Raw genomic sequence first — 18,395 nt, 5'->3', positions numbered from 1 at the left:
TCAGTTTTTAGAGATACGGTTTCTCTCTGTAGCCTTGGCTGTCCTGGGCTTGCTCTGTAGACCAGGCTAGCCTTCGAACTCCTGAGTGGTGCCTCTGCCTTCCTAAGTGCTGGAATTACAGGCGTGTGCCACCATGTTTGTCTAGCAAGCTCCTTCTCAAGGGACAGACAAACTCAAGTTCTCTGACTGTAGGCCAACCAACACAAAGTGTTACAAATGGAACACTTTTGGAGGCTGGGGTCCCAAGCTCATCAGTGCCTCATGGAAAGGAAGGTGTGTTCCTTCCTCCTAAGTCTTTCCTATTTTAGGAAATTTTTCAGAGATTTGCTTTCTGAGGCACTATTTTCTGAAATCTAATAATGCCACAAAAATAAGAGAGCCACCCTGTGACGACCAAAAGAAATGTTTCTATAGTGCCCAGTGGCATTCACAGTGACAAGCAAGGCTTCTGTGTCAATCCCTGTCCCTTGATTTCTCCTATCATATATTGTAACATTTTCCTTATACTATATGACAATCAAAATATATACTCATCAAGACATATCATTATCTAAAGAGCAACAAAATCCACGCTTGATCTAGATCTAGGTTCACTCTCATGGTCAGTAATGGGGAAAACATAGGGGAAATTCTATATCAAGGTGCCTTGAAAAATGTCTCCCATAAACTCAAGTAAAAGGGGCTAGGTGACATCTGTATAGTGACTAGAAAGTGCTGTCTAACACAAAATGTGTCTGCCCCGCCCCGCGCCATTTCAAATCCCAAATACAGTGAACAGGCAACTCAAGAAAGGCTGTCAGATTATCCCAATAAGTTAATAAACAAAAGGCAAGGCAATGGTCAGATTTGAATTTCAGATTTTTTTAAAAGATATTTTTTAAAAGAAATTGTTACACACAGCATATTTTACAAGTTATTTGTTACTTAACCTACATTACAACTTGCATTTGATCTGGAAGCCCTACATGTGACACTTTTAAGGAAGGCCATAAAGATGGGTGGGTCCCACTGCATTTGCATGCTTGAGCTCTCAACAGCAGAAAAATGTTAATGATCACATGCTTGCTCATTATTTTCTCCATCAAGAGACCAAATCCCATCTGGGTGATGAGCATGCACCTGGATCAGTGGATTGCGACATTAAATTAATGTTCACCTGCTTACTGTACTTGTCTGGGAGGTAGGTGCTGCACTGCACGATCTCCCTAGCCTATTATTGTATTAATTAGTTTACCGCTGTTGTGGGAAAAAAAAAACATGATCAAAAGCAATCTATGGAAGAAGGAGTTTATCTGCACCTATGGTTTCAGAGGTTTATGAGCCGTTATGACGGGGTGGCGGTGGGGCCTGAGAACAAGCGTCGGGAATGTCAACAGAAGTGCAAAGCTGACAGGTCTTATCTTCAGCCACAACACAGTGCAGAGAAAGAAAATGGCTATGAACCCTCAAAACATACTTCCTCCTATAACGCCGGACCACCTCCCCAAGCAGTGCTACCAGATGGAAACCAAGTTCTCACTTTACAGAGAACACTGGAGGACATTTTTTCATTGAAACAACCACAGTCACCAAAAAGATGTCTCACTGGTGAAACTCCATGAGGCACTTGGGTTTCAGTTGACTTTCTCACTTGCTCTCCATCTGTCTATGTCATCCTTTGGTAGACCCCACCAGAAAACTTAAGGCCAGCAGCTGGAGATGTAGCTCAACTGGGAGAGAGCTTGGTTAGCATACATGAGGTTTGACCCTCATCACTGCATAAAATAAGTGTGGGGACCACTGCCCCCAACTGTAATCCCAACACAGAGAAGGGAGTTCAAGGTTCAAGGTTAACTATATAACAAGTTCAGAAGGCTGAGCTATTGAGTGAAACCTTTTCAAAAGGAAGGGGGAAAGAGAGGAGGGAGGAAGGATAGATATGAGAGAGAGAGAGAGAAAGAGAGAGAGAGAGAGAGAGACTTTGACTTCAAGATTAAAATAATCAACTACCATGAAGAAGGGTTATTGACTTACAAAGTGTCAGTGACGGGACTTTATTACACACAGTGTGTCATTTGTGTCCAAGGAGCCTTGAGACTGCAGTGTGACGGGCACTCACCTCTCCGAATATCGCAAGGTTTGCTTCTCTAGTGGGCGTCACCGTACCAAAAAGATAGTGACAGTAGTTTTTCAAAACAGGAGAAAAGACTTGTTGATCTAGAATTGTTCACAAAAGAACAAGGGAAACATGAAATCCAACCTTAAGAAGTCCGTGAGTGTCTTCTCCCTTCAAGCCATCTCGCTTTTATAACAGAGGACACCAGGTGCCAATCAGGGCGTATTTAATTCCTACTTGCTCTCTTTATAGTGCTGTGAAATGTAAAATGACTGCGGAGGCCCTTTTAAATATTCTAATTGACAGTTCTAATAACTCCTTAACTCATTAAAAATGTTAAGGTGGGAAAAAAAGTGGTTCACTTCCTTAAAATTCTACAACGAATCTTGGTGACTATAACTTTCTACGGAACAGGCTGTCATTTTGTTTTGCAGTTACAAGGCTCCAGCCACAGGAAATGTGCTAAACATTCATCAGGAAGACTAATTACATACGTAACATGTGTCGCCACCCGTTGTTCTTATTAAACTTACATTTCATTTTCTGGGACAATATTCAACCACAGAGGGGAAAACTGAATAGTAAATAGTACAACATCCATGCAAGGCTTAGAAATTAGTCTTTGAGAAGACACACAATTTTAAAACAGATATAACTTGACTTCCTTCAGTTTGGCCACTGCTAAAATGAACTGATGGGGGTTTCATTTTTCACATTGGTAAGAGAAGAATTAAAATTGCAACTACCTGCTTTTGAAATCTGAAGAGAGTAAGCATGAGGCTCTAGAGATGTCTGGCAAGGTAATCCCCTAACCTTTAAGCCTTGGAAACAGAAAAAAAGAAAGGGAAAACAGGAAAGGGCATCTTCAATCTAAAGTAAAGAAGATATCGAATTTAAGACAGCAAGAAAACAATCTAAACTTAACTACAGGAGATGAGGCTCCACAATGGAGCTAAAACTGACCTTCAGAAAGAGGTTAGCATTTTCACATGGACCATATAGCAGCTAAAGAGACAGATGGGCAGTCTGGGCAGGTGCAGCAAGTGTACTCGCCTTAGCCATCACGTTAATTTCTTAGCAACCGCAAGCAAGCATTCCCCCATTCTGCTTTGTTCTCATCGCACTTCCACTACAAATGCCTGAACTACAACAGTTAGCTAGACATGATGCCCCTGTGTGATTGGGGACTGACGGGGCCTCAGTGTATTAAAAGTGCGAAGGAGTGGACAGAGTCAGGGGCTGAAACAGCCCTGATTCGGTTCTCCCAGCTAGGGAACCTGGAAAAAGTCACTTTGCCTTTCTGGACTTTGTTTCCTTTACCCAGACAATGAAAGAGTAGAGAGAAATGCTGTCTAAGATCTCTCATTAGATTAAGATGCTGAGAATCTGTATTCTCTGCTCTACAAAGGCAAAAAGGTTAAAGCAGAGCAGGCCTAGCCTCTCTGTTAGATTAAAAACACTGTGGTTTTATGATCTTATAAACATGGACAGAGGGTTGGACCAATTGAACACTGTGATTCTGACCCAATTTTAAATGCTCAGACTGGGTTCACATGCAGAGATATTAATAAGTCCACTATCAGAAAACATTGTTAGGATAACATTTAATAGCTCCTTCTGATATTAGAAGAGAAAACATTCCCCTGCTTAATGGGAAATTGTTTAAACACTCTTTTAGTAAGAATCATAAAAAAAAAAAATAGCCATTTCCCATAAAACCGAGAACAGCAGCCCCAGGACATAGTCAAAGATTAAAGCACTGTCACACTGAAAAAATAAAGAATTGCAATAATCCAACAGACCGACAGGCCAGTGATTTGGTCAGCGGCAGAAGACATCCACACTTTTCCCACAAGGCATCCTGTTCCATTCTTTAGGGTTTGAGTCCCTAGTCCTCTAGTTCTGGCCCTCTGACCTTCAACTTCCCCTTTCTAAAGTTTGGTTTCTTCATTGATAAATAAAAACTATTGTAGTTCTGGCTATCAGGGCCGGCATTAAAATTAAACAAGATCATCCTTGCAAATTTATCAACAAGGTGCCCAGGACATTGTGCTCAAAACTCCCCAGATGCGCAAGCTGCTGGTATTTTTATCTCTTTGATTCTTAATAATTTACCTTAATTTTTTTAGTGCAAAAACGTGGCTTTCTAAGTATTTGCATCTCCACAGTTGCAAGAATACACTGCCTTAGCAAGCCAAGCTTGGCATCTGCTCACAGCCTTGCCCAGCTCCTGCACCTGGCTGTATTTCATGCTTCAAAAGTCCCAGGTGAACATCCCTTGCTCTGCCAAATCCTTTGCAACCTCTGCCTCAGTGAGCTAGGGCTGGCCACTTTGTTAAATGTCCTCCACAGCACCCCTAGTGGTTTCTTTCTGAGCTCAATTCTTAGTCCATTGTCATTTCTTTTTCTCTTTTATTATTTATTTGCTTTATATCCTGATTGCAGCCCCCTCCTTCCTCTCCTCTCCTCCGCTCTTCTTCCTCTCTCCTCCTTCTTTATTCCTCAGAAAAATTGAATCCCCACCTAAGCACCCACTCCAGCTCATCAAGTCACATCAGGACCGAGCACATCCTCTTTCTTGGTGGCCTGGAGGGGCAGCCCCACCATGGGGGTTGATCAAAAAAAAAAAAGCAAAGTCCATGTCAGAGACAGCCCCTGCTCCATTTACTAGGGGATCCACATGAAGCCTGGGCTGCCTGGCTGCTATATAAGTCCAGTCTATGCACGGTCCTTGGTTAGTGCTTCAGTCTTCTCAAGCCCCTCTGAGCCCTGGTTAGTTGGCTCTCTCGGTCTTCTTGTCATTTCTTTATACAATCTTATTTGTCTCACTGACTATAAACTCCTTGAGAACAATGTGTCAGATCGCTGTACCTGCTGGAGGATCCATAACTTGATCAAAATCCAGTGAAGTTTGCTGAGTGAATAAATTAATGAGTTGGTTAACAAAATCTCTGCAATCTGTAATACAAGCTATTGAACAGATAGAAGGCACTGATCTCTTTACAGCCAAAAAAAAAGTGCACATATAGCACAACAGAAGGGTCAAAGGTGTATACAACAGTTTCTACACGACACTAGACAGAGGGCATTTGAACTCCACCTTGACTTCCCAGTGGCATTTCCCAAACAAAGAAGAGGCACAGTGGACATGGCTCTGGACAGGAGTGTCTTAGAGGGACAACAGGAGACTGAGTGGAATGAAAGGACAAGAGCTTGAATGTCATTCCACTTAGAATGCATAGTCTGTGATCACTCTGAGGCCAGGGAAGGATCAGATCAAATGGGCAAACCAAACATGGAGTTAGGTATTCTGACAGCAAGCTAAAAGATTATTCAATAAATTCTGAAGTTGGAAAGACCAAAATCTCCAACAGCAGTAAAAGAGGACCAGCTTTAAGCAAAGAAAGCAGAAAGTGACAAAAGAGACACATGAGAACCGTCGTACCTGTTTTTAAAGGTATACCATAATCTGACTGGCACCATCCTCATGTCCATCACATAAGGGTCATTATAAGATCTCAAGAAGTTGAAATTTCCACAAGTTCCAGTGTCCCTGGATAAGCTTACTGGCCACTTCCTGGTTACCAGCAAACACAGAAATCTTAGAAGAAGGTGGAATTCAATAAATTGGGTGGGGGACTACTTTGACTTTGTCAACCACAATTCCTAAGCACCAGGAACAATCATAACCAGGAGGTACTGGGCTGGAGAGCAAGTACCAATCCCTTATTGCTTGATGTCTACATCCTGATAACCAAGAACCCTGGTCATTGTCCACCTGTGAGCCCTCTGAGGTCCAATAGCAACCAAATGGCAGAATATACCCATAGGTGTAATAGTGGCACAAATGTTATAAGGATTACCAACTGCTTTCTGGTTGTATTTAAGGCCCACTCTGCAAGAGGAAACACATGCCTGGCACTGTAAATCTTGCCAAGAACCCATAGTCAGGGATCTCACTGGCCCTAAGGGTGAACTTGCTATTATTATCCTGCCCACTGGACATAGTAGCAAGCTGTCCTCGAAACCCACATCACCCTACCCATAGAGTAATAGCTCTTAGACCTCATGAGAGACATTTCTTTGTGCAGTAGATAATCACAGAAACACACCACTGGCCAAAGTACAGAACATACACGTCTATGGAATGCTCAGCCCCAAATAGGTCCCTCTCCTAGGCTCGGGGGACCATCATACAAAAGGCACCAGAAAGACTTTAAGAGTCAGGATATGAAAAGACTATTGCACTCATGAATTCACAAGACCTGCATGGGATCGAGATATAGTCAGCACACCAACAGGGAGGAGGAAGGACTCAGAAGCCCCTACCGCTAACTAGTAACAGCTGGTTGCTTCCAGGAGGGGAGAAGCTGGTTTTCTTTAAGGCTCCTGGTAGGTAAGCCAACCACATTCCTGTAGACAGACCCACACTCCTGTGAGTATATAGGCCATACGAATTGGAGCCCGGAGCCGTTTAAGGAAAGGAGCATATGAAGCTGAGAGGGGCTATGAGTGGCAGATGAATCTGAGAGGAGTTAGGAGAAAAGATGTGAGGTAAGTATAATCAAAATATATTCTAGTAAGTTCTCCTTTTAAGTTATTTATTCATTTATTTATTTTCCTGAAAATTAACTAAGATATATTTTTAAGGGAATAGTACATAGCGGAAAAGAAATGTGGGCATCAGAGAAGACACCCAAGGAAATGCGTGTAGATATGTTTAAGAAATTCAAAGTCTTGCTTCTAGCTGCTTATTCCAGACCGAATGGCTGAGAAGGAAACAGGGTTGAGGATCGAGCAGCGCAGAAAGAAGCCTTAGCAAAGAGAGCGCAAGGCTGATATGTGAAGATACAGGCCCATGCTGTCCCCTCCTCCTTTGATAAATTAGTCATTTAAGACAAAGCCAAAAATTAGAAAGGGAGAAGCACCAAGAATATCATACATTCTGAGTGCATTACTAATCTTTCAGATATTTCATGACAGAAGGCCGAAAGCGAGTCCTCCTGCGTGAATGGCTTATAAATATGGGTGTAGTCCATTTAGGAAGGAGACGAAGAAGGGCCAGTATCAGGTGCCAAGGGAGGGTGGGATGTAGACTAGAAGACTTGTGAAAGAGGATTTAAAGCTAATTGGTTTTCTAGGTTTAACTGAGACAGATTTTTTTTCTTTGGGAGTGGGTGACTGTGGAACCATTTTATTTATGAGTTCATTACAAGAAGTGATTTTTACTTGAAGAAGAAGAAGAAGAAGAAGGAGGAGGAGGAGGAGGAGGAGGAGGAGGAAAAGAAGAAGAAGAAGAAGAAGAAGAAGAAGAAGGAGAAGGAGAAGGAGAAGGAGAAGGAGAAGGAGAAGAAGAAGAAGAAGAAGAAGAAGAAGAAGAAGAAGAAGAAGAAGAAGAAGAAGAAGAAGAAGAAGAAGAAGAAGAACTTGTTCAAGGATTTGAAATGAAGAATTTTCCACATGTCCAACCAGGTTTCTTTATGCAGCCAACCACTTACATCAATGTGAATTTAACTGCAGGTTCTAGAGCTGTGGTTTTCAACCTTCCGAATGCTGTGACCTTTTAATACCGTTCCTCAGGCTGTGATGACCATCCCCCCCCCCCACCCCAGCCACAAAATTTATGTTGTTGCTACTTCACAACTGTAATTTTGCTACTGCTATGAACCGTACTGTAAATATCTGATATGCAGGATGTCTGATATGTGACCCCTGTGAAAGGATTGGTCAAGCCCCAAAAGGATCTCGGCCCACAGGTTGAGAACCACTGTCCTAGAGGTTATATCTGCCACTAACAGCCTGATGCTGTAGTCGCGCTCTCAAGGGCTGAAATGGAAGAGAACTCTAATGGAGGCGTGGGGCTAAGGAGCTTCCATCACCTTAATCTAAACACCAAGCAAAATTCAGATCGCGCAAGGTAATTAGCATGTGTGTGGGTTTGTGTTCATGCATTTCGGTTATTTCCTAATTTCACATCCTGTGCCAAAAAGTCTACATGTTCCCATCCTTTTTCTTTGTGTCTATATCAACTGCAATTGTTCGCCTCCGATTCATTTTGGACAGAGGAGCAATCCGTCATTTTTTTTTCCTTTATTAATTTATTCTTGTTACATCTCAATGGTTATCCCATCCCTTGTATCCTCCCATTCTTCCTTCCCTCCCATTTTCCCCTTATTCCCCTCCCCTATGACTGTTCCTGAGGGGAATTACCTCCCCCTGTATATGTTCATAGGGTCTCAAGTCTCTTCTTGGTAACCTGCTGTCCTTCCTCTGAGTGCCACCAGGTCTCCCCCTCCAGGGGACATGGTCAAAGGTGAGGCACCAGAGTATGTGAGAAAGTAATACCCCACTCTCCACTCTACTGTGGAGAGTGTTCTGTCCATTGGCTAGATCTGGGTAGGGGTTTAAGATTTACCGTCTGTATTGTCCTTGGCTGGTGCCTTAGTTTGAGCTGGACCCCTGGGCCCAAATCTGCCTATCATAATGTTCTACAATCCATCATTTTTGTCCTCCGCGCTCTCTTTACCTCAGGCATCCATACCTGATGGGAGGACAGCTAGGAAGTCAGTCAAAAGTCCGATTTGGAGTCTCAAATGGAACAAAATCTTGGAGCCCATCAGGGACCATTCCACCACATGGGGCAGTAACAGAGACATTCAAGGACACTGCAAAGCCATGGACTACTGAGCAGAAAAACCCTAAATAGCTGTTTGCTGATTTCTTTAACTGCCTCTCCAGCTTTGACCTCGGAGCAATGATCAGAGTCTTTTAGATAAAGTCCAGGCCCGAGTAATTGCTCACTAACCTAGACGGCTCTCTGCAATAGTCCTCCATGCTCCAGGGCCAGCAGTATAAAGCCACCCCTGCCGATACTTAGACATGTTCCTTTGCCCCAAGTCACAGAAGAATGTCCTCCCTTTCTTGCACGTGATGGCTTCTCCCACAAGGAGCTCACCTCAGCCTACCCCCTCCCTAAGATTGCTTCACCCCACCAGACTTAATGCTTTGTCCTCACCCCACCCCACCCCCACCCTTTATCAGCTGAATGATTCTCACTTATTTGGAGGTGGCAGCTTGTTTTGTTCTTTGCCTGCACAGTACCTGGCATACCCTAAGCATTTCAAGAAATACTAGTTCCTGCTTCCTTCTGGTTGGAAAACTTTAACTTCTCATCACAATAGGGTATTAAAGTTGGTTCCGTGTAGGCAAATTAATCAGAAGGGCAAACACTGTGGACTCAAAAAAAAAAAAAAGAGCCCCCTCTTTTAACCGTTGAATGGGTCTCAACTTCCTTTTAAAGAAAGAATACATAATGTTTGGGTTGGTGATTCCAGAATGCAAGAGGTCCGTGAATTCAAGGACAGTCTTGGTTAGATAGTAAAAGCTTGTTGAGAAAAAGAAAAACGGGGTCTGGGGGAGAGAAAGAGAGGGAAAAATGATGCGGGGGGTAGAGGGGAGGGAAGGGAGAGAAATAAGCAAACAAAAGGCTGGTGCAAACCCACTGGCATGTTACAAGTCCATGTCTCGAGCATTTAATCCTCACAACATCTAAGCTATGTAGTTCCTACTCTGGTCGGCATCATATTACAGGTGAATATACCTTGGCACACAATTGAGTGACTCGCCAAAGATGGCAGCTAGACAAGAGTCAGGGCAGAATAGAGCCATGGGCTGCCTGGCTCCCAAACACGTGTTTTCATTATGCCCTTAATTATTCCTGGTAGTTGCATTCTGTGAAGCCACTGCGAATGCAGGGCTAATGGGTACTAAAGCCTCGCTCTGCGAGGAAAACAGGGTGGGTCTCGGAGGGACTCTGGTCACAGTTTACCAACCCATCAGTGCAAAACCTTACTTTATGTGTGTTTCTGTTGAAAGTGCTTTGTTTAATATAAACTGTTGCTCCACTAACACTATACACAGTTATTCAACCACATTGCAAGTTATAACTAAACACAGTTCATCCCTGGAAGCCTTTTTGCACTGAGAAACACTAGCTACAGTTCAGCACTGTGCCCGGGGGGCATCACACACAGTAAAATTGACAAACAAGAGGGAGAAAAATGCCAACACTCAGCCACTAATAGACCCCCCAAAGGACACATTTATATTATGAAGCAAGAAGGAAACATGCCATGTTTGGCCTTAGAAAAGAAAATACTAGATGTCTAAAAGTTTTTGGCACTCCACACATATCAGCAAAACACCAAGAAGACATCAGCTCTATTGACTTGGAGTTTTCATATCAATTTCAGTGAGTGAGTGAGTTTTTAAGTACTGAATCTGTGATGGCTGACTATGTGCAATAGGTTGACTGTATGTGGAATGCTTTCTGGATCCTTCTTTGGGTATTCATTGCCCAGGGAGGGAGAGCTCCCCCCACCAGGCCCCACAGTTCCTTTTCCTATAACTAAAGAAAACACTTTTTGAATGTAACTAATGTGTGTCTCGTGTTCACCATAGGAAACGCATCCTCCCACACCACACTGTTTGAAATATCCTGGCAGAAATGCTCTAAAGTCTACCCCCGAAACAAAACTCATCTCCATAAAAGATCATTAGAATCAATTATATTTCTGACAGCGAAGCATTAAGGAAGTTCTTCAGGCTCTCCACAAAGCACCATTTAAATACTTTCGTGATATAAGTAAAATGAGTCATAGGTACACTCAAACTGTTTTCCAAATGAGTGTTTTTGGTGCTGGTGTAGCAAATTAGCATAAGCATCTTGCACAAATTCACATGGTTCTAGAACTCCACAGAACAATATCCCAAACTGCACTTTTGGTTATCTCTGTGCCATATACAGTGCCTCTCCCCGAAAAGAAAAAAGAAACTATGTTTGAAATGTCAGTGAATAACATTTCTCAGCCGTTATAAGCGGTGCCACGGGGAAGGCAACAGTGCATTTTTACTGTAAAATACGGCCTCTACGCTCTTCTCAGATTGGAACATGGGAGCCAAATGGAGGAATAGATGAACTATGCAAGTCATTCTATGAAGTGGAAATTGCTTCCTTATTTTCTTTCAAGTTTCTATCCATAAAGCTGAGGCAGGGGATCCTTTTTTTGGACCTCTCAATCCAGTTAATGGCCTTCTGAGTTACAAAGGCAAAGCCTCGCACTATCGGCTTTCCTATGGTAGAGAGGAGTCTCAGGGCCTGTTCCAGATGTCGTTAAAATAATAGATGAATGAGGTCTATAAAGAAATAAGCCAGAAAAGGTAGAAGGGGAAATATGAGCATAAACAGATGGAACTAAAACAGAAAAGAAAAAAAATAGAAAAGAAAGTTTGTTGGTAGAGAGAGCCAGAAAGTGTTTTAAAGGGAGTATAAAGTTTTCATTTATGTGAAGATAATACAAAGAAAACAAGAAAATATGAGAGTGAATTGAAAATTCCGGAAAAAAAGAAGTGGGCAGTGCACAGACGGCTATTTCTAACCTACTAATTGAGGTTATCAGCTGTGAGAAACTAAGCAATATTAATTGTCTTTTGCTTTTGTGGTCTTCAAATAAATTAAAAACCTGTAAGAGAGTCAAGGAGCAGTAATAACAAAGCTGCCTACTGAATAGCACCAGACACCCCTAGCTCACTGCCGAGACCCCTAAACATATTGGCCTTTGGGAAGTGGGCCGTGAGCAAAGCCTGAAGAACACGAGACTAGAACGGAAGCTAAAGCAGACAGCTACACAACTCCCAACCCAGAAGAGAAATCTGCAGAGGCTCCTCACCACTCTCCAGAGCGACATTAAATTGCAGAACTTTAAGGACTCACGTTGATATACATATTTCTGAACATTATTTGACAAACTTTATTTGAGAAACAGTTGACAAACTTTATTAACACTAACTCTCATAGTTTTTCTAAGAGTAATACCTAGGAACTCCCAAAAGTAGAAAATTACAGGGGGAAAGTCTATATACTACCTTGTTAAAGATGGCCGAGTCCAGTAGGAAAAAGTTTGGGGACCAGACTTGTAACGTTTGTCCCTTTAAAACCTTCAAAGATGGGGAAGTCCGCCTTTGTTTGTGGTTTGATCAAATTTGCCATTTCCACATAGCAGTCATAGGTACTTAGGAGAATTAGAATACTAACTTGTATAATACGTCATATCGCAGGAATTTTCTGATTCTTAAATAATAGGCAAATAATCAATCAAGTGTGTTGGAAGGCTTTGGTGTCTATATAGGATAAACATCCCTGTGCACAATATGCGGAAAGCAGTATGTACCCAGACAGAGCCCAGCACTTGGTTACTGTCGTCACCACTATCACCATCATCATCATCCATCACCATCATCATCATGACCGCCATTATCATCATCACCACCATCTTCCACACCACCCTCCCAGGTCACCACCACCCTATCACTTATAAATGGTACCCGCAACCTTACTGTTTAAACCAACTTACTTGAAATTACTTCACTCAACTACATAAAATTCTGTTGGTTGGGAACTGAACAAGTATCTTCCTAGTCACCACATTTTAATAAAATATAGATAAGAATACATCATTTTGAACACTACTAATTAAGGTGGTTCCTAATAATATTCTCCAGGAACAGAACAGAGCAACTATTCTTCTTTCCTATCCTGAGACCAAGCATCTTGTAACCTCCGGGCTACTTGAGCACTCGGGAGTAAGATGGCAGGTTAAAGAGGGAACTCTTCAAAAAAAAACAAAAAACAAAATTATCCACCCATCAAGTCACAGCAAGACCTGAACCCATAAAGTAAAACTCCTGAGTAACTCTGAAGAGCCGCTGCCTCCTCTTGGTGGAAATTCCATATGCTTTCATTCTGTTCGGTGTGCCTGCAAACAGCTGTACTTCTTGGATTTATCTAGAATCTCTCTGGGAGTATGCATTTTGGTTCTAAATAAGCATGGCCGTTCTGTATTTCCCCTTCCTGAATAAGTGAACCGAAACGCAACATTAAAATGAAAAGTTAACCTGTTTCTTTTTCCCCTGTCCACAGTCTCCTGGGGCAGGGGCGGGGCAGGGGGAATACACTTCAACATGGCCCTTCTAAAATTACACCAAGAATGATGCAGACACCACCGGGAACATAGAAGAGGGTTCATCTTGTGTACTGTATGGAGCTGGTAAAAATGTGATTCAAATCTGTGAAGTTCCCCGTGTAAAACTTTTCACATGATCACTTAGACTTTGGACGGTCTAAAAATGTACCTATAACACACATAAGAGAGTGCAAACAAATGTCATGTAGTAATAAATGTTGTACACTTGGCTTGCAGGGGGAAAAAAAAAAGATTTCATGTTGCCGCCACTCTATTCGTAAGGAAATGCCTGGCCACTCAGATCTGTCCCTTCCTCTTGGTGTAGTGCACACAAACGCACCCGCAGATATTCAAGTGTGGGTAAAGTAATTTAAAGTGTGTGATCCTTGTGTAGCTCACGCACTGCCTTCACATGCCCCGGCTCGTGTGTAGTTCTTGCCCTGTGTTCTTGCCATCCTTGGATGGCTGGCATTGTTTGCCGTTCTCCCTGCTGTCCGCTGCCTCTCCTTCTGTGCTTTTAAGTGTAAGAAACCAAAACCACTCAACCTAAATTGTCTCAAATTATGAACTTCACAGCATATATATATTCTATATATTCATAAGTATATACATATATTCATAAAAAGTAAATAACAAACAAGTATGGACTGGGATCCAAGTCAACAGAGCCCAAGACAGAAGTTGGAAGTAAGTGGCAGTCACCCCTCAAAGCTCTCTCCACATGAGCCTGGCTCAAAAAAAAAAAAAAGAAAGAAAGAAAGAAAGAAAGAAAGAAAGAAAGAAAGAAAAAGAAAGAAAGAAAGAAAGAAAGAAAGAAAGAAAGGGCTCAGAGATGCAATTCCATTTGCATACAAGCATACACTCCTTCCCAAGCGATGCGTGAATCTTTGTACTAGTCTTAGACCCATTTGGCACATCAATAGCCAGCAACAATTTAAGGGGTTCAAGCATGCATGAGCCAAAAGGGTGGCCAGATGTTTAAGTGCACGGAAGGAATTGCTGGGGCCCTGAACACCAGCTCCTTTACGCTGTTCCTAGAGCTCCTCAAAGCTGAAGGGTAGTCTTCAGTGGTCACCACAGACAAACTAGTTCTCCAAACTACACAGACATCAAGATCCAAATTACCAGGGCAGATGTGGAAGGTTTGCACATGTATTTGCCAAGTTTCATTCCGTTGGAGAAGCAGGCAATGCTCTGCCCTTAGAAATATCGACTGATTAAACCAAAGTTAAAATGCTTGGGCAGCATTAAACACCTAGAATGAGTGAATTTAAAACCTGCTGAGGAAAGTGTCTCATCTTTCACTCTCTTTGAAATCCTCAACGTTGGCTGAAGCCTAAAGAAGAATTCCAGCTAAAACGACTCCCATGTAATTTCCTGTGCGACACAACCTACAAAGCCACAGCTTGTCTATTACAAAGGTTTCGTGTCTCTGTAACAAGTTACCTTGGCAGGTGACAGTGTTTCTCACTTTAATACATGCCCCAAGCAGTGTTACCTGCTGCCTCTCCTCCTAGCTAAATATGGCTGCATATTAATAGCCAGTGGAAAAAGTAGACCGCACATATAGATGCTGAATAATTCAAACTTCACCCAACCTCCCTGAACATCCCTGTGGCCCACTGGGACAAGCAAGGGAGGAAGAACTCACAAAGTACCCCTCGCCTTCCACCGTCAGATATAGTAAATTTTAGTCCGACTGGCCCACTGACACCAAGGCGACATATACGGAAAAAATAAAATGAAGATGGACAAATTGGCCTTTGATTTGTACAAATAAAACTACAGCCACTTGTATCAGAGGTTTGTATTCCCTTAAAAACATTTTAAGTCTGTATCTTCCAAACTTCTTTGGCCCTGACCCACAGTAAGAAGTACATTTTTCATCAATCTAGTGCCCAGACACTCAGAAAGTTAAAGCCTGCCCTGACTGCATTATCGTGCACTCTAAGACACTATTCTTTCAGGGTTTGTTCCATTTTTAAAACTTAAGTTTGGTCAAGTGACTTCACCATCTACTGGATCTTTAGAAGCAGTTTTTAAAATCACAGCTTTCAGCCCCCAAACTATTGAGAAGTACTCAGGAAAAGTGAAGTATGTTAGGCAGCCTGTTCAATTGTTTTCTTTTTCTTTCTGTTTAATCCAGAGTTATTTAAAATAGAAAAAGAAAGGGGGATTATCATAAAACATTCATTTGAAACATTTGCACAGACAATTCCCTTTCTACTGAATTAATAAGAGGCAGAATTCAAATGAAATAGCAAAAGTGTTATAGGAAATAAGCTAAATTTTAAAAATCACTCTAAAACTAAATTTCCAACCAGAATTCCACCTGTGTGCTATATTTTTTTTTTACCTTTTCTTTTAAGAACTCCTTGTAATTTTGTATTTTAAAAAAAAAGTATCTGAACATCATTTGGAGTGAAAGTTTAAGATGGTGTATATTACAGTGAGATTCTTTGCCGCGGAGATGGTGAACGGTGTTGAATAAAATGTGATCTCTCTTTATTTCCCCATGCTCACTTTGTAATTATTAGCAAGGCAGTAAATAACCTGCCAAGGAGCAGCCTCATTAGTCCCCATTGAAATTCAGTGGCATTAATTTGCAATAAAAGAACTGAAAATTAAATGGAAAAGAAAATACTTTCGGAACTCCATCATAAGGTTACAGAATTCTCATTCTGCCAATAGTGTCCTTAACAGCAAGAAATTTAAAAAATGAATTAGACTTAATCGCTAGATTTTGTTCCTCCAGCTTGAGGGGAAAAAAGTCAAGAGAATAAATTATTTTCCTCTTCCATATCAACCCTGAATTAAAGCGAATGAGATTAATTTGAACCCAACAATTTTTTTAAAAAAGTTTTGTTCACTGTTTATCCTGAATGTGGAAACTGAGCCTGGACCCACTCAGTTGTCAGCTGCTTTAGTTTCCTGAGTGGGCTAAAGATGAACCGGGATACAGCAGGATTTCGCCCTTCATATCTTCTCGGGCCAGTCCACAACTTAGTCCTGTTTCTTCTGCTATAAATACATCTAGAAATAGAACACTGAGCACACGCGCACATAAGGAGAAAAAGCTCCACCGCGGGCGTGCAGCGCAGAAGGTCTGAACAGTGGCAGGAACCAACAGCTAGAGCCAATGTGTAGTGCGTTTGCTTTGATTCAGCAGCCTGGGGGCACGGGAAGACTCTACCTGGCCTCTGTATTACTGTCCCCTAGGCAACTCTGACAGGTGTTTACCAGACCCACCCACCTGAGCCTTCTGCAGGCCCATGACGAAAATAAGCAGAAATGAGAGGGAGGAAAGAGACGTAAAATAAATAAATAAATAAATAAAATTTAAATTTAAAAAATGTCTCTCTTAGGAGAAACTAAAACTGAGGACACAAAAACAATTGTCACTTTGGTCATGACGAGACTCTGTGTCCTGGATTCTCCTATGTCCTGAACTGCCCTGGCTTCTTGCACAGTGCCTGCCTGCGGGGCAGGACATAGCTAACCCCTATGCCAATCCAGAGCGTTCTTTGCCTGCTGGACCAGGCATGAAACTTCGCTGCAAGGGAACTGCTGCACTGCTGTTTGGATGTGGTATGTTTTAAACACACGGACACCTATAAATTGCCAGCTGTCAGCAGTCCTATGCCAGCGATCTGCTCGAACTCGAACTCAGCCAGAAAGCAAAACTTGTTCAGACCCATTCAACTCCTATAGCAGCTCTTCAGAGTAACCTGAACTCAATCCAAAACCAAGGAATGAGGGAAAGAGACACTAGGGACCTCCACCTAAAACCTCATCTTCTTCGGTATACCTTTGTCTCTGTCCAGTCCAAAACTCTAGGTGAAAGACCATTGACACTTTTTTAAAAAAAATAATAATGACTAATAAATCTCCTCTGAGCTCTGCTAGTCCCAAACACTTCCAGCTTTAAATAATAAAGGGGTTCCTTGCTAGTGGCACAAACCACCTGGATCACTTGGGGGTTTGCTAATTTTGAGTGTTCTCCCCATAAATAACTTCTTTGGACTGTTTTCCAATGCTTGTGTAGTTAGGAAACACGGACCCCTTTGGATCTGCGGGTAGAGAGTATTGTTGCTGTTGTTGTTTTTGTTGTTTTTTTTTAAGCCAGTACAGAGAAGGTGGACTCCGCAAACAATCCCTCTTGACTTCCCCTAGGGTTGGAGTGGACGAGCGGCCCTCATTGTTTCTACGCCCCCCGCCCCTTCACGCGGTCCCTCCCCGGGACAGTTCTGGCACAGGGGCCACCCCCCGACGGGGCGCGGGTACCTGTAGAAGGCGGGAGGGCCGGTGTCGCGCACAGCGTAGGCGCCAGGCTCGTTCTCCAGGTAGTAGGGCACCTGCTGGCCATGCGGGTGCAGGAAGGGCGACAGCTGCGGTGGCGGGTGCAGCAGCATCAGCGGGCTGGGCGACACGCTATTGAGCTGGGAGAATGGCCCCAGGCTGTTGGCACCGAAGGCAGCCGCCTCGGACCCGGGACCATAGGCGATGCCCGACTGGCCGTAGACCGGTGCCGAAGCGGCGGCGGCAGCGGCGGCGTTGAACTCGTAGGCGGCGCCCTCGGGGTAGTTGAACACCGCGGGCTTGCTGCTGTCCACGTACACCTCGCCCAAGGCCCTCTCCATGGGCATCTTGAGTTGCGGGCGGTTGAGGGTCTCTAGCTCGTTCCCTTGAATCTGGTGCAGCAAAGCCATTCCCGACGCTTTGGTGTGGAGGGTCATGGTCATGGTCAATGGGAACTGGCGAGGTGCAGGCTGGCTCCCCGCGCACGCAGAGGGCTCAACAGAGGATGGGCCACCTAGAAAAAAAAGCACAGCCCGCGGTTAGAGGAGGCACAGCGCTGGTCCACTTGGCGCGAGTGCTGGCCTTGACCAGGGGCAGAGGGTTCCTGCAGAGCCCAGGTGGCTGAACTCCAGCGAGCGCACCCAGCCACTCCCGGGTTCTCCCAACTTTACATACTGGTCTCCCCTGTTCTTAGACATCAGCAGCAAACCTGCCGACCAGAGGCTGCAGCCTCCAGGCACTGCTGGAAACATCACACCGCGCGCGCACCCAAAGAACCGCTTGCTTCCCTGAACTTTCCTGGTCTTAGCAGCTGAATTTCGCTGCAGGCTGCAGGGGGGTGAGAGGCAGCAGAGAGCTCTCCACCAGCCGCCGCGCCCCCTCCCCCCAGCCCCCACGCCTGAGAGATCTAGGTTTGCAAATGCAGACTAAGCCACAGGCCGTTTGTTTTTATGTTTTTTCTCCCTCCTTGATGCGCTGCC

General features: G+C 43.4%; 1 protein-coding gene across 6 annotated transcripts in view; it reads right to left on the bottom strand.

Moving 5' to 3' along the window:
- The window catches only part of ESR1 (estrogen receptor 1), a 366,771-nt gene that overhangs the window by 222,170 nt on the left and 126,206 nt on the right, over positions 1 to 18,395 (bottom strand). For all 6 annotated transcript variants that reach the window (XM_084775860.1, XM_084775859.1, XM_084775858.1 and 3 more), the window contains one exon: positions 17,401 to 17,929. In XM_084775860.1, the coding sequence (XP_084631986.1) occupies positions 17,401 to 17,858 (458 nt within the window). In that variant the 5' untranslated portion in view covers positions 17,859 to 17,929. The remainder of the gene's footprint in view (positions 1 to 17,400; positions 17,930 to 18,395) is intronic.

The sequence above is a fragment of the Acomys minous genome (genome assembly GCF_964271855.1).
Source record: "Acomys minous genome assembly, chromosome: 3".
Classification (NCBI taxonomy): domain Eukaryota; kingdom Metazoa; phylum Chordata; class Mammalia; order Rodentia; family Muridae; genus Acomys; species Acomys minous.
This window is presented reverse-complemented; position numbering and strand designations above follow the sequence as displayed.